General features: G+C 43.0%; 1 protein-coding gene across 1 annotated transcript in view; it reads right to left on the bottom strand.

Annotated features, from left to right (window-relative positions):
* snd1 (staphylococcal nuclease and tudor domain containing 1) overlaps window positions 1-22,134 on the bottom strand; it is a 135,161-nt gene that overhangs the window by 106,962 nt on the left and 6,065 nt on the right. The window contains exons 6-12 of the mRNA XM_053861858.1: window positions 17,731-17,891; window positions 15,024-15,115; window positions 14,478-14,636; window positions 13,506-13,612; window positions 13,296-13,386; window positions 9,192-9,296; window positions 2,442-2,543 (exon numbers count right to left, since the gene is read on the bottom strand). Of these exons, the coding sequence (XP_053717833.1) occupies window positions 2,442-2,543; window positions 9,192-9,296; window positions 13,296-13,386; window positions 13,506-13,612; window positions 14,478-14,636; window positions 15,024-15,115; window positions 17,731-17,891 (817 nt within the window). The remainder of the gene's footprint in view (window positions 1-2,441; window positions 2,544-9,191; window positions 9,297-13,295; window positions 13,387-13,505; window positions 13,613-14,477; window positions 14,637-15,023; window positions 15,116-17,730; window positions 17,892-22,134) is intronic.

Genomic DNA, 22,134 nt, shown 5'->3' with positions numbered 1-22,134 from the left:
ACATGAATCACCAAGATTGAGCAAATTCAACAGCAAAATAAATGTTTTGCCAAACACAGAGGAAAAAATGCATCTTAATACTCCAACAGCAAAGTAGTAGCTTTACGGCTTTGGGCCTCAGCACAACGAGGCTTGTTTAGTCACGTCGTCTAAGCTTCGGGTCATGGGAATATGTGCTTGTTGCAAAACCTTGGCAACGACTTCCACTGAGAGGATGCCAATGTGCTTCGAAGGTTAATTCTGTCCCGTGACGTACCAGCTGGTGATGTGACCAATTCACCCTTATAACAAGTGACAAGGAATTGGGTACATCATCATAAACGGTGATCATAAATAACTGAATGATGAACTTTCATATCCAGACAGCGGCACCAGCACCAGAGGGTGGCTCATACAGAAAAACATCTGCTTGGGTTTAAAAAGTAGTCACCAACTGACCATATGGACCTTCAACTCATGACTTGACTTAATTACTTGATCGCATCTCAAACCAACAGCTTGGAATTCAAATGTAGCATCACTCTAAGTAGGTCAACAAGACTTTGGATTTGCTGATGCACATACCTGCATCCAACTCCGCCGGGCCAAGGTAAGACAAATTAAAGGCTCAAGTGTGAAGTTTATCTCTGCCAATAAATACGGGGCCAATTGAAGTCAGACTTATTATTTAGAAGCTGTTCTTAGCTGCTGTGACAGCTGAAGGCAGAAGCAGATGCAAGTGTTTCAATTCTCTAAATTTAGAAGTACAACATTGATACATTGCAAACTCTGCTGGGTACACAGCAGCGTGTGCAAATAGCAAACCAAGTTATCATGCAAGTCTTCACAGCTATTTAGAGAATTGATGGTGTGATCATGTGGAGAAGTTTGGAGACCCAACTTAGGGAGGACGGAGGTTTGGACATGTGGAGAGGAAAGAGTGAGGTCCTTGATAAAGTTATGGCGGTTAAGTTATGGAGGATCAACAGGACAGGAGATGGTGGAGGACTGGTTGAGTCAGGAAACAAAGAAGCTGTTCTTGTCCTAATCCTAGCATCCAAGTGCCTCCAACATCTGGCTGATTATATCCACCGAAATTAGGCAGAGTTAAATATTTGTACCACCATAAAGCCTCTTCATGTAATCTCAGATCCCAATTTCATGTCTTCAAACTCAAAACAACAAACATCACATGGAACCCACAAAGAGGCAGCTCACGGCAAATGTTTCCGCAGCTGAAAAAACATTAATGAGGATGATTAAAAAAGACTGGGACAGCCAGTGGGAAGAGAAGATAAAAAACTCTTCTGTTCTTCTCAGTGTCACCAGGAAATTTTGGCTCTGAGTGGGTGTATGTTTTCCCCTGTATCAGGCAACGCTGGTGATGCTTTTTATAATTATTAATCCACACTACAGTGATCTTTCCGCAGCTGCAGACGACAAAGTGAAATGTATAGGTGGCCTCCAAACCACAGCAGATAGAAGGACAGCTGCATTGTATGTCAACATGAACCATGTGCACCAATACAAAAGCTGCAGGACCCAAGACTTGTTTCTGTGACTTGAAATAAAGTTTCTAACACCTCATTACCGCTGCCCTACTTTGTTAGTTGTGTTTTGTGCCGATTTCTGTAGACAACAAATGAGTAGAGCCTCTAATTAGTCAGTGATACCCAAAAGCCATGAATGGTAAATAATTGTGAATCAAGGATGTTGCCGAATGAACATAATGTCGTCCATTAGAGTGGCATGGAAAAAGATCTGCAATCAGAAACTCCTCTAAATTCAACCGGCGCGGAGACAGATGCGCCGAGCGGGGCGTGCGTGACAGCGTGGCGCAAGGGCCCTTCAGTCACCTCCTCTGTTGGAGATGTACAAATCAAAGCAGCCCCAAAGTGCATCAACCCAGAGGACGGTTTGAAACAAAAGAAGAAAATCAACACTGCTTGTTTAAAGAGTGCGTCAGGGGCTGAAACTCCATGCTGTCTACACCTGGGAAATCGTTCATCACACGGAGAGACGTAGGGAACAGTGATTCAGGCGTCCACACGTGGGCATATACCAGAGCAGTGCTGCTGCTCCGAGCGCCAGCTCGCAAAGAGATTTGATTGTTGACTACAAAACTGCTTCGACAAGAGACGTCCTGCAGCTATTTTATTTGTGGCATGATTTCTGCAACTTTTGCCTCAATTGACTTGGCACCAACATTTTGACTCAAAGAAATTATCTTGGCTACTCGGCCATGTGTGAGCTCATATTTGTTCACAGCCCATGTGTTAATATGCTTCAAATGGAGCCACGTTTGGTTTTCAAAAATGATCGACAACTGTGCTTCACATCAACAGGCAGAGGTGGCCATCGTATGTTTAGCTACATGATGTTGCATTAAATTGGGTCAATTTGTGAGTATAATTGGGTGCCAAACATGTTTTTGGAGTCACTTATAAGAAAAGACACGGTACCTTCTTTCCAATCAGCTTCTTCCTCAGAAACTCGCGGGCTTCGAACATGTAGGGGATGTCGTAGAGGGGACGGAAGCGTTTATCTTTGTCCTTGTTCTTCTCCTAGGTGGAAATGCAAATGAAAAAAAATGAGAGAAAATTAAAGCAGTTCTGCAGATTTACAACAATCAGCAGGTTTGTCATTTCTCAGCATGCAACACAAGATAAGCCTGTTTATAGGTGCAGGAATTGCTTAAGAGACGGTTTGACTAAGAGAAGTGCAGGAAAGAATCAAACAGACTCCCAAGATAGTAAATAAAACTACAAAAACAAAACACAAGCTCCAAGGACAAACGGTAACAAAAGACGTGCTCTGTGTTTAACAACCAGCTTGGAAGGAAACTGACACTTTGGTGCGTACACACACACACACACATCACTTTTACACAGCTGCACACCAAAATACTTCCCATAATACACACAACAGTCTCTTTGAGGGGAGCTCCACAAATAGAATCCATTTGCATTTTCAAAAGGACACAGAGGCCTTCTAGAATGAAGACACCAGCTCAGCCACTGAGTGGCAGGTGCATTCATATTATATGGGGACTAGCTGGGAGAAGAAAAAAAAATGATACAAAAGAAAACAACCCCAATGAAACTGCCTTTGATTCTTTACAGTTCATTAGATTCTCGATACAATCAGGACTGTATTTTAGCAACGTTGCTTAACTCAGCAACTGAAGTGGTCAGAGAAAGAGGGGAAAAAAGGCCTGTATTCAAATGTGTGCAATGTTGAAGACAGACACAGTCCCAACTAGAGCGGAGTTAAAGATCTAGTCCAGTTTTCAAAGCATAGAGCAACAATGACTTGGGGTGTCAGAAAACACTGATAAGCTCAAACATTGCTTGATACTTGATTGCACAATATTGGATCAATATTTTTGCTGAAATATGGCAATACCTGCCAGTGTGATAGTACTTTCATATTACCATATTCCATCAATATTTAATACATAGATACTTGGATATGCTGCTGGACTCCACAAGTATAAACCTGTTTTCATGCATGTAATAGCATTATCTGATTCCACCCCTAAAATGATGGCTCTTTCAACAATAAATATCAGACCAAACAGTATTGCAATATATCATATCAACACTTGTATCAGGATACGTATCGTAAAACACCTGCCGACACACAGCCCCAGCAATGACATTCAATGAAAGCCTTAAACAAGGTGACATTCGAAGAGAGCACCAACAGTTGGTACTGTTAAAACAAATCATGTATTATGATATCATTAAGGAATAAAATAATTTAGTAGCACTGCTTGTCCTACTTCTAATGATGTCTCATGGATTTTGAGTTTCTTTAACTTTGAAGGAAGCCCAGAAACCTTTGAGGCTAACAGCCCTCCATGATTCCTTGCTGGGTCCTATGCACACCTGTCACAGTACAATTTCAGTCGTCGAGTCAGCACAGCATAAAGCTCTGAGGTGAGTTAATCTCACACATGGCCGAGGAAATCCTCCACAGCTCGGCCAAGCACCAATGGCCTCCATTGCGTGTCAGCTGGGGCTTATTGTTGGGGTCTCTAATACCCTTAAGTGCAGTCAGAATTCTGAGACCTTTTAGAAGCATTTTAAACTCCATTACATAGGATCAGTTGTAAATACTACTCATAACTACACCTCGATTTGTCTTCCTGTTATTTATGTGTAATGCACGATTGCACCAGAGAAAGCCCTTCTTGTGTGTGGAACCCTTCACCGGCAAAGAAGGTTTCTAGATTCTGATTTAGGGCTGCAACTATTTTGACAGTCAGCTAGTAGCCATAAAATGTGTAGGGGTTGATGAAGACGCCAACATGTCCGATTGTGGTGTCAAAATATTGAATAAAAAGAGAAATGTGAATATGAATTAAGTTACACTTCGCGGGGTCCCAGAGCTTCGGCCGTTTCTCTTCTGCTAGGGACTGTGCAAAGCTACCACAGGCACATGAGGAAAAGACAGCGATGACGTCTCCAGCAGCCGACTGATGAACCTGTCGGCGTCTAATTTAATAGTCGATTGGAGACCAGTATCTCACTAGTGGTTGCAGTCCTAGTTTGATTTATCATTCTTGATACCTTTGAGACAACTTCTGTTCTTTTCAATAAGATTACTCGTCCTTTTTTAGGAAGGAGGCGCAGAAACATAACTTCAGAGAAAAGCTAAGTATGAAAAAAGAAAAATGATTCCAAACTAATAAGGTGTTTCTCGGTGAAAAGACAACCACGGAGCTGAGGGGCAAAGTGTGTAAATGTCAGCACTCGATGCCAATTAGGCACATGGAGGGGAGAAAGAGAGGAGGACAGAAGATTGCGCTCCCCATCTATAAGAACTGGGAGGAATATACAAAGAAATGATTGGATGATAATGCGATGAACCTGTCAGAAACAGAGGAAGCCGTCGCAAAGATCATGTTAACAGGGGGAAAGAGGAAAAAAAAAAAGATCTTCGCTCTGGTGTTGGGCAAAAAAAGGCTCTTGTTATGTCAAGTATGAACTTCAGAGGAATGCGAAATGTTTAGGAACATCTTGAGACGTGCAGTAAAAATCGCATGCATCTGGATAATATTCTCCAAACTTAGTTGCAGAGTATGCACATTTCTTCCTGTTCAGAGGAATGTTGTTTTTTCTCCGCGCTTTGGGATGAGTCATTTTGAAAACGCGAGGCATATTATATAGCTTGGTGGTGTCCTTGCTGGATAATTGCAAGCAGGTGCAGTGATTAAAGCTTGAGCGCTGAACTGGTAGTGATTACAAAGTCAAAACTTTGTCCCAAATATCACGGTGCGTGAACATCGGTAGTGTGCACGTTCATAAATCACTGAACTGGAGACCGAACCCACTGGCTCGTCGGCTGACCAAATTTGATGCGGAGTGTTCTTCAAAAAGTTTGTCAAGTACACGGACAAGCAGCAGCAATAACATGGAACGTGGAAGTGTTGCACCTTCTCCCATCAGTTTCTATAGTCTACAGCTGAAATACCAGCTCCTGGTAACACCTGGTCAAAAATCGACTAAATACCAAGAGGGCCAGCGAGACAGGGACACAGCATCTCAAGTCACCTGTGAGAATGTCAGCCAAACTGTCCACGGAGGTTTACTTTAAAAGAGTTGAAAATCTGTTGAGAGTTTATGGAAATGACTATATTTGCACCAGTCATTTACAGCACAGCAGAGAACTAATAGCTCTAAGATCTTTGCAGACGCCTTCACTGTGACCTCGTAATTGCAGTTTGTTCTCACGGCCCTCGGGGGGACTTCTGTTCCATTTGGGGTAACTTTCCTTCATTCCTAACCGCCCTCGACTGCTCACAATCTTCTTCGACTCTCGCAGAGTTGACTGTGTGGTGCGAATGAGTCGATACCCGTGAAAGAAAGAAACAAACACGTCAGGCATCATTTACTGACTCCATTTATGAGGTTAACTTGACATAAGCTTGTCATTTCAGAATGTACACACGTCTTCGGCTTAGAAATGATTATGCTAGAAATGCTAATTTTGTCCCTCTGATGAAAAATATACAAACAACAGATCAGCCTTCTTGGCCAGCTAGTTCTGCTGTGGTTTCATGGGACAAGACATGGCCAAATCTAGACTGAGGTTATATTCAAGCTCAAAAAATGCTGTATGTGTCTCAGTTGGTTTGGTTGGTTGGTTTAAGAACCGGGGATGTCTTTGAGATGCTTTGCAGAAAGACATGTCAAGTGAGGATTGAAAGTACATTAGTGAAGAAAACGCACACACCAGTGCACACAAAAACTCAGCAGTAGCCTGCAGAGGCTGGAGGAGTAGGCCGGGTTTTGTGAAGTAGTGTGTAGTTAAGCTGCTCATTGTGTAGCCTTACGTAAGTACAGTGGGCCGACCCCTCGTTGTGGTCCATCGTTAACATCCTTAACAGATCACGTAAACCAATGCACGCATGGCAACACAGGAGGAACAGCACGCGCGCGCGCGCGCACACACACACACACACACACACACACACACACACACACACACACACACACACACACACACACACACACACACACACACACACACACACACACACACACACACACACACACACACACACACACACACACACACACACACACACACACACACACACACACACACACACACACACACACACACACACACACACAACACTGATGAGGAATGACCATCAGCAGAGGCGCAGAGGCTCAAAATGTTTTCAAATGGAGAGAGAGAGTGTGTGTGTTTGTGCCAGTGAGTCACCAAGATGCACCGACATCCATCCTGGCTATTGACGCTGCGCTTGTCCTGCTCCACAAGACAGACAAAATAGAGGAAACCGAGATAATGAGAAAAAGAGGGGGAGCGAGGGGAAGCCAGATCTGACTTTAAGCTGAAAATAACTCCACTAAAGATGTGGCGGCGGCGGCACCACGAGGGAGGAGTCAGGGCCTGTTCTTTAGTGGCAGTGAGAGGTTATTGCCGTTAATTAGAAAAGCGAGGTGGCCTCGTTACTAAACAGCAGGTGGAAGGCAAAAGTGAGGCGAACTGGTGGTGAACCTGCAGCACATTTCATTTCAGCATTAATGTGACTTTATCAGTCACGGCAAGACAGCTGCACTGCTGCACACCATTTGTTTCCATCCGGCTGCATTTCAGGCATCTTCTCAAATTTGTGCCTTTATTTTGGCATTACAGCTCCAGCCCAAGTTCTGAAGCCTGCGTCTCATTCTTTCATTGAAGAGACACTAACCCATGTTGGCAAAGCTTTTTCCATCGCTGCAGGTTTTAACTGGCTCCGTCTGCAGAACGAAGTAGCTCGGATCCTCCATTGCATCAGCTAAGCTAACATGACAATAAGGACTTCAGGATTTAGTAAAGACTGCTAACTCAGTTGGACCAATGACTCAAACATCTACCAGACACTAAGGCTGCAATGACTAGTGGACAGTCGACTATAACCGACTAATAAATTGGTCGCCAATCATTCTCTCCGCACCATCTGCAGTAAGAGGAGAAATGGCTGAGGTTTGGTGTCCATTGTAACAAAGTATGGGGCCATTTCACTAAGGACAGTACCTTCCACACCATATCTTGAGTTATTAAAATTCAAATTTAAAGTTTCAAAATAACATTTCTGTTCTATTTGCAACACTACAATCAGACACCTTGGTGTTTGTCTACTGTGCATGCTGACTTGTCGTTCAAGAGTCGGCGACTGTCAAAATAATCCTTAGTTTAGCCCTACGTAAGGCATACACTACACATTAATTTAGGAATATTTGTAAAGTAAAATAGAATTTTGTGACTGGGCAGTTTCAGACGATTTTTCATCTGACTGTGTTAGAGCTGCTGGAAAAGTCAGCTTGCTTGTAAGGCTTACAAACCAACATACATTCATGGGTTTAATGGGACAAACGCCACTTGTTTAGAGTTTGACAGAAGATCATCAACCCTGATCAATACCAGGATTGGTTGACTTGCGGCGATGACTCACTCAAAGTAGGGGAAGCAGTTAAGTGAAATTTAGAAAACGCAGTAGAAGAGTTGGGTTGGTAACAACTGTCACAGCACATCAGTGCACGGCTACACTGCATCTGACCTCAGTAACCGCAAACAGCGCGTACAAGCAGACACACAAACACAGCGACTTGCTTGCAGAAAGCATCCTCAAACAGAGCACACAGACAGAGATAATGACAACTGGAACTAAAAAATTCCTGCAGACACGGAGACTCTACTGTCACAATGGTAAGGCATTCTTTTTCTCCCCAGACTTCGAGACAGGCCCACTAACACACACAACAAACACAAAACCTTTCCCAATATTCAGTATTGCGGCTTAAAAAAAAACGTAAGCCTGGGTTTGTGTGGAAGGCTCGAGTCACTGTCTGTGCCCTGGAGTGCGATTTGAGTTTCTTTCCTCTGTTTGCACCACATATCATACTAAGCATCACTGGAGAAAGGAGAAAAGTATTTAAAGGCAAATGGACAGCTGATTAATCAACAAGCCCACGGTAGAAAAACAACTTAATCCATGTCAAAGGGGCATGATGGGTTTCAAACACCCTGCTGTCTGAGTTCAGCAATGTAAGCAACATCCTGGCTGGTGTGTAGAAAATAGCCAACCATATTCAGCAACTCAATGCAGACAAAAACACTTGAAAACCTATTGCCGCCTTTCTCCTGCTCGCACACAGTTGATTGGAATGACAAATGCAAAAGGTTTTTTCGATTGGAAAAGGCAAGAAACAAGCACCTCTATAATCAGCTACTAATTTCGATGCAAGCAACTGTCCACATCTACATTAAATTGTCCACTGTAGCTCACACAGGACAAATCATTTCTGGCATGTCAGAATTACATTTCTGATGGAATCTCTAAACAGATGCCATTTATCCACATGAAAATCAGCCCATGTTGGATACGGGAGTGCCAAACATGTCTAAGGAAAAGTAGGAAGAGTGGAGGCGAGGGAGAAAAAAAATGGGTCCACCTCACTCCGCAGTGCTGCATCCACTGGGTGTGTGAGGGTGGCTCAATGCATCGCTGCATGAGAGCTAAGAACAGGGGCGCCACCAAGTGGCTGCATGTCAAACTGGGGGGGTGGCAAAACAATTACAAAATCTGCTCCAGGAGGTATTAACAGCTTGTGCTTGGATTATAAATGGGAGGAAAAACTAAATTCATGATCTGAGGAGAACCTTGGGCTCAAAAAAAAAAGTCAGGGTCTTACCTCTCCTTCGTTCCTAGGGGGCCGAATGCTGGACAAATGGATGGTTTTGTACTCGCCAGAGTTCAGTTTGACCACCATGGCGTCAGCGTTGACCACCTGCATCACCTGCAAGCCAGAGTTGAAACAAATGCGATGTGATTACAAGAGGCACCAAAAAAGCTCAGAGTGATTTCAGACAAGAGCTTCTGAAGCCCAGAGAGGGGGCAGCTACCGAGGAAGCAGTTGAGTGACATTACACTTCACACATTTCAAGTGAGAGGTGAAGGAGCAGGTAATGGAGAAATAGAGAAAGAGATCTATTCAGAGACAGAGGAGGAATGACGCTCAGAATGAAGTGCAGTAAACCGAAACACTATGGGAGAAAGAGCTGGTCTGGATGACAGAGGAAATCTAAAGATGTTTGGCACCGGAAGGCTGCCAGAGACAGGATTTTTCTTTAATTAAACTGGTGAACATCTACTTGATTCACAAACCACTTGCACATGGCTTCAAATAGTCATTTGTTCTCATAGCAACTGCTCATCGCCTCACAATGATGAAAGAGAATGACTATTCTAACCTTTCCAACCTGGCAGAGCTGCAGATGAACTTTGTAAGGACATTGTCTCCAAGGCTCGAGGACAACATTACACCTCTACAGGTTATCATTGGTCACTTCGGGAAGAACTCTTCCACCACTCACCAAGGCACATTTGAGGTTAGTTCGAGACAAGGTTAATCCTGAGACCTAACATGCTTGGAGCTTTTAAACCCCTAGCAGCCGCGGGTGGATAAACACAATGCCACAGGCAAACCGTTGTGGTGTATTGGTCAAGGATCCTGAGCGCATGGCTGCATTCCAACGCCATGATTTGTTACAAGCAGCCTTCTTAAGTTTGTCATAAGACACAAGTAGAGTTCACCTCAACCTGAACACTTGTTTGTGACTCTTCCAGCAAGTGATCAAGCAACGGCATCTGCAGAAATTTTTCATGCGATAACTTAATCCTCCCAAGTGAGACGACAGATTTGGGGTACGACGTGAGTGACATGGAAGGGGCATCCAAACTCAGAGGCTTAAGTAGGGCGCCTGAAAGAGACCGAAAACCCGGCTGCAAACATATACACCAATAACTGAACAAGAGGACAATATGGGAAATTTGGCACCGTCTTCCATGCTTAAAAAAAAGCCACAAATTTTGGATCCATGACGACAAATAACAGTGACAGACAGGAGGTGACTAATCATGGAATCAAAATAAAATCTGCCAGCAGAGACCTCAGATTATACTTCGGACTGGAAGGCCAGCAACATCTCAGACCGAGACAGAGAGGAACAAAATGAAGCCAAAAGTCTGTCCAAAGTAGCAGCCATGAGAGGCGAGCTCTGAGGAGATGAAAAACAGCACCATGACTCACGGCTACGCAAGAGGTGGGGATCTACTGCCACCTTCTGTTAGTGGCCAGCATGACATCTGCAATGTCCAGATGAGTCAGAGGATAATTTGGGATGTGCTCAGGGATCGTGCTGCTCGTCAGATCCATTAAGGCAGGCAGTTTCACATCGTATTCTTGTCACATCATTTCCTCTCCAACAATTAGACAAAAAGGAGAAGAAAATCCAAGTTCAGCAGTGGACAGAATGGAAACAGATCCCTCCCAAACAATGTCTATACATGAAAGATGGCTTTGAGGCCAGTAAATTACACAAGAGAGCCGCCTCCTTATTGTGTGCATCTGATCTGTATCATCTCTAGACGTCTTTAAAGCTTCCAAAGAAGTTGAATGCCATGCTGACAGCCCCGACTTCTTTATTAATGACACACTTTTGATAAAAACACAAGAGCTTAATTAGTAGATTAAACAAATGATGACAAATTTACTTTATAATCAATTCATTTCCTCTTTTGATATCATAATTAACTACACCAATGTTAACTTGTTAAACATGTTCTCAGTTTGTTTTCCTCTTGAGGCTTTTCTGTTCCAATTCCAGCTTGAAAACACAGTAGGAAAAAAAAACTGTTGTGTTGCTCTGTTTAAATCTTTTAGAATCAAGTGGAAATCAGCATATTACAAGTCAGCACTTCAGTCAGTCGTGTATCAGCCAGATGCTGGAATCCTGTATCCTAAATATGAATTCCATAAATGTCACAGAGCATTGCACGGTTAATTAAGATCCATATATTGCAACATTATTTCAGGCTATGTTTTAATTAGTGTGTGTCTAGACAAAACTACATGGACTCATCTGTTCCCATGAGGCCACGCCAGAGTGGAGAGCGTTAACATTTGCAGGCTCAGTGGGTGGAGTCATTCCCTGCGTGGAGTGTGTTTTCTGCTGCCCACAGCAGAGCGACACGCATTAAAACACCCTCTTCCCCCTTGCAGACAAGTTTTATTAATACTGTAGTGCGCTTCCGAAATTGTCAAAATGATGAATGTGTTGTTGCCGGGTTATTCTTTAAATTGAGATTGAGAGGGAGATTAAAGGAAAAACGAATGGGCAGAAACCAGTGGAGGAGTGTTGGGAGAGCAAAATAGATAAGAGGATAAGACAGCAGCGTGTTGTGGATTTTGGGTTGAGATTCAATTTTATATAACTGAACCTCCTGACGGAAGATAACAAAACGATGTCGTGGTGACATTGGAGGAGAGCAATGAAGCGGCACGTCAGTCAATGTCATTGCTTTGGAATGAAAATTTGAACAAAGCTTGAGGTGAGAATCTAGTTAATTGGTTCATCGGTAGAAAAGAGTTGAACAGAAATAAAACACAAAAACTTAGGTGTTTATCAAGTAAAGCCCATTGCTAACTCGACCTTGATAAACACAGTTCAGTGTCACAAAGATAACCTGAATGCTAGGCGTTGTTGATGAAGCCATACTGATCACAAAAAAATCAAGTGATCTCATTCCTCATCAGTTTTCTGATGGACCTCAAAGCATCTGTAACAGAGTCCATGACCATCCTGTGATGAGGTCAGCTCAGGGTTTACACCACGTCAGTTTACATCCATCATTACTCAGCGGGACAGATCCCCAGGGGAAAGGAAGGGCAGCGCGTGGAAGACTTTTGGGATGTGGCCTACATCTGCTTCCCCCATCCCGGCAGTGATCGGAGGAAAAGGAAGAGTCAGTCGAAACGTCAGCATTGACCGACTTATGGGAATTGAGCCTGCTCTCCAACCATCACTCATCTAATGAAAAGTGAAAAGCAGAGTGGACGAGCACACGAGGGCAGTGGACGCCACTGCTGCTGATGTCAATGTCCACGATGGGACTGATGAGTGAATGTCACTCCAGAGCAGAATTCCGTGCCAGCACGTCACAAGGACAAGAGCGGTCAAGAAATGACAGGCCTGGAACCTCTGAGTGTCCAACCGTGGACTTGGCTCAACTTGCTACCAGACAGCACGTTTTATTACAGCTGTCGACCCCCCCGCCCCCGACACACACACACCCTCTCAAAGTTTTCAGAGGCTCCGTCAGCTACTGCAATCCAGAAACAGCTGAAGTTGCACAACAGTAAGCAACATTTACAAAGCCAAACCATCCTTGAAAAAATATTAACTCATTGAAATAAGGTCAAGTCTTAATTTGCTAGACAGAGTTGAACGTATGCAACATGTTGCATTAAATGCAAGTAGTTCTGTTCAAACATGTCATCTAAATCTTTTGAATCTGAAACAGTTGGAACCAAAATCCATCCTGATGTCACCCATGAAGGGGATAATATGAACAAATGTGTCACTTTTATACAACATAATCCTGATATTTTTTTCTACAAACCAATTACATGCACAGACTTTCAGAAGCTTTTCAAGGAATCAAACTTAAAAGACGAGAACAAGGGTATGGTTGTAAAATAAATTTGCACATTTAACACTTTATGAAGGAGTGGAAACATGAAGCTCCAACAGGTTTTCAAATCTTTGAAAATGACATGAATAACATGGCAACAACAGAGGTGTCAAGATAAACTTTGAGATGAGTGCTTTTTCAATAACGTCAACATAATAGCAGGAAGAAAAGGACCAATTTTAATTGAAGTCAAGCTGAATGAAATTGTACCTGACAACAAGATTAAAAGCCTAAAATTGCTGTCAACAGGAACAAAGTGTACCTTGGCAACAAACTGTCTGTCCTTCTGGTCCAAGTTTGCAGTGGGTGCCACATAGTCCCTCCACATTCTGACTTTGCGTTCCTTGGCGGACCTAAACAAACACAAGACAGACAGACATGATGATGGTCAACAGTTTCCAACAGGCAGCGATCTTCAGCCTCCTCTTAATAGGGACAACAGACATAGATGACATAAGTAGGCCAGAGAGACCTTTCAGCTGCTCGTAGTTTCTCAGCGCCTTGTGTGTAGACAGCCATTGACCAGTCCACGCAGCGGGCGAAGCCTTCCTTGAGCAGCAGCTCTGTAATGTTTCCATTCTGAAGGAGGAGGCAGAATTAAAGTCAGACACAAGTCACAAGCATGACTGACCAAAAGAAAACACCAGCCATAGTTGGCCCAGGCCTTGACTACTTTCTTGCACGCTTCTCACATGGTAATGACAAACAAGTTTTGCCATCATAAAGAATCAGAATCAGAATCAAATTTATTGCCATGGTCAGTGGGGAGCCCACTAACTAGGAAAGTGTTTTGGAATAACGTGCAGTCAAAAATAAATAAATAATAAACTAAAGTAAAATAAAATAAAATAACAAGGCTGTTCAATGTTTTCCCTCCAACTTCCCTTGATTGCACTAGTTTGGTGGGTATGAGAAATGACAAGATAAGTCAGGCAATAGTGACCTGGAGAGAGAAAAGTCCCATCTGGAAGGAGACCGGCAGTTTTAGGGGGTATATTTCAGTCTTCCAAGAGTGGAGTAAATCGAACAGAAACTGACAGAGTTATACAAGAATGAAAGAATGGATGTGAGGGAGAGGGTGCAGGCTGGTGGAGACGACTGCCAGGGCTGATCTGGGACAGAAGAGTGGCAGCTAGCGTGAAAGAAGAGTATTGCAGGACAGTAGTGGTCAGCGCCATGATGTTTAGAGACTCAGTAGGCCGTCATTGGTAGATACCGGAAAGGCGAGACGTTTGGAGACAGTGTTACGGAGAACAGATAGAGAGGACAGCGTTGCACCAAGAATGTTGGAGAAGAGGAAGAGAGCCAATGACAGACTGAAACGAGGACAAAGCATCAAACTACTAAGGGCACAACCTTAGCAAGAACTGAAGCAGCATCCTTAATTTCGCCGTCTGAATCTTAATGTCAATGGCACCACAGATCACAGTCTCAGGCGTCTCACCGGGTGAAGGATGGTGCCCAGTATAATCTGGTTTGGGCAGCTCTCCAGGATGATCTGAACATCTCTCTGCAGGAGGCGTGACTCTGTGAAGAATTTGGCCTCTGCTGCAAACGGCTCTGGGGTCTCTGTGCCATCAGCTTCTCTCCTAAATGTTGGGCACTGGGAAAAGATAAACAGTTTCACTGAGATCAATCACAAACACAAGCATTAGATAACATCTCCCCACGTTAGCATTTAAATCGAGACCATCTGCTTCATTTTTGCATGTCAGAAAATATACTTATCGCCTTCAAACAGATGTCTCTGTCCTGTGTCTGCCAACTATATAGTAAAAAAAAATCAAAACATGGTTGCAAACACAGGAAGCAGATACAACAAGAAAAGTGAAACAGAGACCTTAAGAGACAGATCTCAGAGTAGAAGACGGAGACATTCGTTATGCGTGGTGAAGAAGACTGATGTGGAAAAACAAGCACAACGGATGCAGCACCCGAGCGTTCTTGTTTACAATGTCTGGCTGGTTTTGTTGTGTTGGAAAGAGCTCACCTTCACTCCAGACAGCATCACTGTCACCAGGTAGTAGTCAGGAAGGAGCAAGGCACGCACTACGCTGCCGTCACGCACATGTTCAATGATGGCTGGAGAAGGGGGAAAAAACAGCTTGTTATCTGCAAAGACTTTTAGACCAAGCTTGCGGCCTTTCCTGCTCCATTCACATTTGTTATAAAACTCAACTGAAACTTCTACAGCTCAAGAATTGCAGTGGCTCGCAGCAAAAAACAAATCCCCGACTGGCAGGGACATGCACAGCAGCCTCAGCTCCAGCCCTTTTAACCTGCATTCTTCATTCCTAGCCCTGCCCTGACCACTATGCCACAGGACCTTGGCATAAATTCAGCTGAATTACACTGGACACATTGAAGTTGATTGTATCTGAGATTGGACTGCATGTCGCTCCTTATAAAGCCCTCCTGATAATCACAACAACATTAATGTTTCTGCTATGGTGAACTTTTTTTCTGGCGTGAGAACCAGACCCTCAAAATGTCTGTGCAAGTGCCTGATGATGGGACAGACCCAGGAGTTCTAGCACAAATAGGACATCAGTCAAAATAAGAGCCATCTTATCCATCAATATAAAAACTGTGTGGAATGACGAATGACCGATTCTGCCACACAGTCAAACAGAATTTGAGTTATTAAAGTGCATAAATTGAAAGTGGTGTTTTACAGAGTTATGACTTGCCTGTTCTGGGCCGAGGAGGAGCCTCAATAGTGAGCAAGGGAACTTGGAATCATCTGATCCTCGTCTAATCATCAACATTTGCCAAAAATATAACTTCGGTATTTTCCTAACAGACAGAGCTATGCTGGACATTGCTGGCAGAGGCAAGAGAGCAACCCACTTCAAATATTACCAGCGTTTACCCCAAAATGGATGAAAGTTCCCTTCCCTGTAGAACAGCTCTTTAACTTGTTATTTTGTAACATCGGTTATGAAACCTTTGCATTTACTTCCCATGTACTCGTCAACCTGTCATTTCTCGGTCCTCTCCGTGTGCATATTGATCCTAAGCTCCGTTTGCATCCTACACAGCACGATTTTCAATCAATGCCAGGGCATGGAGACACGGGCAGCCGCAATCCACCGGGATCTCAAGTCACTGGTATTCACGTATTTTAACTACTTAGTTCTGTAAACGTCAATGGTCAAAATGGGTGTATACTGAGGAAATTAGGGATGGAGGCGTGACACGTACAGTATATGCAGAGGAGATGTGCGTGAACAAGAGAGAGAGAGAAACGAGAGACGGACCCTGGTGGTACCGGTTTCAGAAACTACACACTGGTCAAGTGAAAACATGGAGAATAAAAGATATAACTATAAAAGACAAAAGGTTAGCAGTGTAGTTTGTGAAATAAATATACTAACATACTAACACGGTGACATCTTACTGTACGTGAAGACTCTAGACCAGTGGTTCTTAACCTGGGTTCGATCGAACCCTAAGGGTTCGGTGAGTCGGTCTCGGGGGTTCGATGGAGCCTCCGCCGCAGAGGTCCACCCCTCAGTCTAGTCTGCAGTTAGTGGGCACAGTCATTGAAAGCGTCCTGCTCCGAGATTTCCTACCGGTCCGCTTTGAGGTCGCTGGTTTATGCAGCAGAGTGAGACCTCCCTATCAGACCGCATATCTGAACTGGTCTCTCAAAGGCAACAGCAGAAGTCACACTTAGGTAAGTTGTTTTGAGTTCATGCACTGTGTTGGTTTTGTTATTTGAACAAGGTGATATTAATGCACAATTCATTTCGTGCACCAAAAAAAAAAAAAATTATATTTTATTTTTTTACTAAAGAAGGGTTAGGTGAATGAGCATATGAAACTGGTGGGGTTCGGTGCCTCCAACAAGGTTAAGAACCACTGCACTAGACATATACTTTGAATGCAATACATTATTCAGTTTAAAATATATTTCATCAATCATATGACAAAACATTGATCAAAAATGAGGAGGCTTTGAAGAGGCCTCTACATACTGAATGCCATCAACAGAACACCTGCAATAGTGAGCCTCTATTAGCATTGAAAAGTGCTTCTGTGTTGAGGACATAATTAATCAGTCGTTCTCTCAACGTTCTCACCTAAATGCCGTTGGTTCAGTCTCAGTTTTAATGATCACAGCAAACATAATTGTTCCTCCAAGCTACAACTCTGATAAAGCGTCTGAGCTTCCTGTCGGACTCGAGAGGCAATATGCAACCTAACAAGCTTCGAGGTGATGTCTATTCATTTTGAGGTAAAGCTGGTTATTTCCCTGCAAAATAGGATCACTCCACGCACTCACTTGACCTCCAAAGTAGTCTAAAATTGGCAGACACCTGTGGGAAAGTCATTTCACGCACAAATGGCACTCTGAGATGAGCGGTGGAGTGACGACAGGATTTCTTTCTCTGTGCTGCTTGTGCGTGACCACTTAGCCACGGGAAGAAGCACAACAGGGAGGAAATTGGCATTCCCTGTTCCGAAGCACTACAACGCCATGAGGGCCTTATGAAGACGTCAGTACAAACAAACTGCAGTTACTTCTCAGGAAAAAAAAAATCTGTCATTTGTTTCTCTTGTAATGGAACCATCTGAATCACAGGTGAGTGCAGAATGAATGGGCTGTGAACGAATATGTTGGAGACAAAAGGCCATTATGTGACACAGACTTTAGATTGATGGAAACCAACACCGCTGCTCACGTTTCTTACCATTGATAGGCTTCTGGTGCAAGGAGTCAACAAAGTTCCTCGGATTCTCGATGGTGTATTTGAGGTCTCGGACGGTGTGCGTGCCGCTGCCTTCGCTCCAAATTCCTTTTTTTGCACCCTTCGCATGGTCCTCAAGGTCACACAGTCTGACTTGATCGGGACTGCGGAAAAGAATAACAAAATATTTTCATTTCATTCAAACTCGTGAGTGCAGTGAATTTCCTGGAAAGGATGAGCTTTATTTCTTTGGTCAAGCAACAAAGACCAGCCAAATGAAAGTGGGAGAGAAAACATAGGTAAAGAAGAGAAATTAAAAGTAAGTACTAAATGACTCAAGTTATTTAGAACTGGAAATTATAGTTGGAACATTTCAAGATTTCATAGTTTCTCTCAGACATCATAAATAAATTCAGGCAAAGAGCCGCATGCGTCCCCCAGAGCCAGGTGTGAAATTACCCATGGCAGCAATACCCCTGAGTCATCTTTCACGGTCATAAATATAGACATTCTGTTTCAAGTTCAGACTTTAGCCAGTAAAAAAGCAAATCTCAATTTCCATCAGTGGCGAGATGTTACATTTCACATGGAAAAATTGACACCAATTGAGACACAAAGCACAGGTACAAAAGTGAACCGAATATCATTTTAAAAAATGACATAATGTCACAATGCAATTGGCATGTAACTCACTCGTTGAATGATTTCTAATTTACATGGCTTTATAGTTTTTCTCTTCGTGTTCTGTTTGTGTTCCACAAGCAAAAAGACGATTAAACAGAGAAAGTTAAGCAAGACCAGGTGACTTGTGAGGACCATGAACTGAAACGGTGGCTGTTGAGGCACTGAGTGAGACACAAAGTGATGTATTGAGACAACGTTTGGTAACTGGAGCAATTGAAGCAATTATTCTTGTGCAACCAAGCATCATGGAACATGACTAAACTCCAATATTTGGAACATTGGGATAAACATTCTGCTCAGGCTCCATGAGCTGTCGTGACCAATAATGTAGCATAACAATACATGGTGAAGCTCCAATAGCTCATAAACCCTTTGGGCGCCAGAGGTTTTCAACTGAAAAATTCAACTTTGATATACAAAGGGTGTTGTTAGAAAATTGATAAAGGTGAGTGTGGGGTGCGTGTAAATTCTCTCATTTGATTGGTATGTATGACTGGTATGACGTTTATCTAATCCCGTGGAAATACCCCACCGCATCTCTCAAGTAAAAACAATGATGATGGTGGTGGTAGCGGCGGAGCATCATCACTCCCGTGACCATGACTGCAGCAATTCCACTGTTTTCATTCCATGTGAACAATCGTGGTTCACCACCACGGCTTAAATGACAGCCACCATGTCTGTTGACAAACTGTTGATTGGCTTGTTCAAATGCAACGTTGTTTATTGAAATTTGTGTTGAAATAAACGACATATTTTGACCGTTACAAGCCAGATAATCCAGAAGAGAGTGTGTTTAACAAAAAACACCAGTAGCCAAAAAAAACAACTTCCTCTTTCAGAAGAAAAACTGAAAATGATTTGCATGACCCGCAGCTGTTTGTGTTGGCACCTGCATGACCTTGGTGAAACATTCTTTGATCATTTAATAAGCACATTAATATTTGGCAGTGTTTACAGTGTGGGCCAAAAGTCCAACCAACCTGCAGTAACTTTCCTCACTACTGGTTTCAATTTAAAAACATGTGCGAACAACGGTGAGGAATCGTTGCAGCGTCTGGCGTGTAGTAATTATTAAACATTGTAATTTTTCTGAGGCGAAGCCACTGAGAATGGCTATTAACGTTATAAAGGGCTCATTAAAAGAACAAGCGTGACATCAGCATGGGGTTACGAGGCTCCAGCTAGGTTGAGTTAAGTGTTATGCAAAGTGCTGTCGCAGACAAACTGCACTGTTATTTTAGTCGGAACCAGCTGATGACCAGATTATAATTGCTTTAAAAGAAATTCATTTGAGCACTTAGTGTGACGGCAACAATAAAATTTGGCAGCTCCTTCAACTGCGAAGCACGCAGCTGGCTTGAAACGCCACAATTAATTCCAGACTGCGACTCCAAATAGAGCAGTGTTTTTAGGGCAATTCTAATGATACACCACTCTCCATGGCCAAAGGGCTTGTTTTACATTTTGAAGCAGAAGCCGATTGACTACAGTTGCTGAAGCATTGACGACAAGAGCTTTTTAAGAAACGGGAATAAATAGAGTGACTTGGGGTAGAAAGAACATATATCAAAGGGAAATGCCAGCACCGAATGTACAGTCTGACCTCAAGCTGTGTTCCTAATTGGAAGTTTGGAGCCCAATTTTTTTCCCCCAACCCTAATCTTCAAACATTTTATTCAAATGTGACCGAAAAAAGCTGGTTCTAACAATGTTTGATCCACCTTATGCAAAGAAGCACTGATGGGCTTCTGTGCAAACATTTCAGCTATTAAAGAGGCAATAGTTTTCCCTCAGATTACTTCAAGACGGTCAAACATTTTTGAGGGACCTGCACCACCTCTGCCCTGTTAATGGAGCATCTCCACATCATGGAGATATTACTTTGGAGATACACAAAAATATATTTGTAATGAGGAAAAAAATCATACTTTGTTCACCCTTCTGACTCTGAAATTTAAAAAAAGAACTGGAAATGATGTTTGTTGACAGACTGGTGATAGGTGGCTCCCACAGACAAGACCAACGCACAAGATCTAAAACCTTCTGAAACACAACTGACCTCCCTATAAATTGCCAACAGCAAAAGGATAAGCTGCTCAAAACAAACAATGCAAGCAGCAGAGAAAGCACTCAAAGGCTGAAGATTCAAGTTAATTTGCAGGAGAAACAAATGCATCTTCACAGCTCGTTGAATAGAAGAAAAACGAGTTCACTTTCCTGGAACAATGAAAAAGAGAATAGTTTTATATTTCAAGTTTGAGCAGCATTTTTGTTTGCCATCTTAAATTATAAATTAGAAGCCTTGGAAATGACTTTGCTGCAAGGATGTAGTGTGTTTAGGAGCTCTTGTATTCTGCTACAGTCAGCAAAAGCACTTCCGCCGCCAGGTGTTTACTTTCTCGTTACCTACTGGGGAAGCAGTGAGGAGCAATAATCGACTCTGTGCTCCAGGAAATCTCCAGCCTCTGTGGGCAACACAATATAAACCAATCAGTCAAAGGTCTTGCTGATCTTTTACATTTTTCAGCAGAAAAATGTATTACGGACGTGTTGGCCCAATTCTGCAGCTTCTAACCACCTGGGTGTTTTTATTAAGAGCACGGTGAAAACTGATGAAAGTGTCGGTTGCACTTCACTCAACCACGGCACTTTCTTAACTGGCAAAACTAATGTGTTGCAATTTGGCCAGTTTATCAACTTCAAAAACTATCCACCCATCCAATTTCCACCGATTGCCTAGAGTCAGGTCAGAGGACGCAGACTCCCATTCAGAGGAGTTTTCGGGCCAAGCAAGAGACAGTCTTTCCAACATGTTCTGGAACTGGAAATGATAGCAACAATGGATCTGTCTTGAGGGTCCTCCCAGTTAAACATGACTTGAGAATTTCAACAGTTCAGGAGGCACACAGAAAGGGTGCCGGAGTCACGTCAACTGCTGTCTCACGACTCTACACTGAATCTCTTCATGATTGAGTCTTCTTAGGCTTTGAACATGAACATTTGATGTCATGCATTGTGAATTTATTTGCAAGTGGAAATGTGTCCTTTTTTCCATTATCTGATCATTTTGTTATTTTATTGATCATTTTCCTGGGGTTCTGTTATGCATGTTAATAAAATGTTTTCAATGCCATAGTATTAGTCACCCCAGAGGTGTGGAAAGTGTTACTGATAATATTTTCCTGGGTATAGAGATTGAGTTAGGAATTTTAATACACAAACCCTTACGGTCCATTTATTAAAATGTGATCCTCCTTTTCAAGCACTGTTGCCGTCATTGATCAGATGCTTACATGCACGCTTTACAGTGGTATTGCTGTTCATCAATGTATCCACCAGGGGGAGCAGTTGAGAGTCAAAAGTCTATGACGACAAACCCAGTGAGGACATCAAACATTGGAGGGCGGAAAATATCCGACCTTGTTATGGCTTCTCTGTGTCTCATTGGAGCTACGTATCGGGTAGTAACAGTAACACTTCCCCCCACGGTTTCCCGCTGGTACTGCTCTGTTTGGCACGTATCTGTAAGCTTTGTGGAAATGTCCAGAAAAACGGAGGTGGACAGAAGACTCCGTCCGTAACTGAAGCATATGGAATGGTGAGCGGAAATGGGTCTGAACATTTCTCAACAGATTTTCATCCTGGCTGCTTCACACTCAGCTTGACTGTTTAAAGCAAGAGTCAATTCCAACCAAACGAGACCAAATTCGGTCCAGGTCA

This window comes from Synchiropus splendidus, chromosome 4 (assembly GCF_027744825.2).
Source record: "Synchiropus splendidus isolate RoL2022-P1 chromosome 4, RoL_Sspl_1.0, whole genome shotgun sequence".
NCBI classification, from domain to species: domain Eukaryota; kingdom Metazoa; phylum Chordata; class Actinopteri; order Syngnathiformes; family Callionymidae; genus Synchiropus; species Synchiropus splendidus.
Note: the sequence above shows the minus strand (reverse complement) of the source record. Positions and strands in the feature narration are given on the sequence as shown.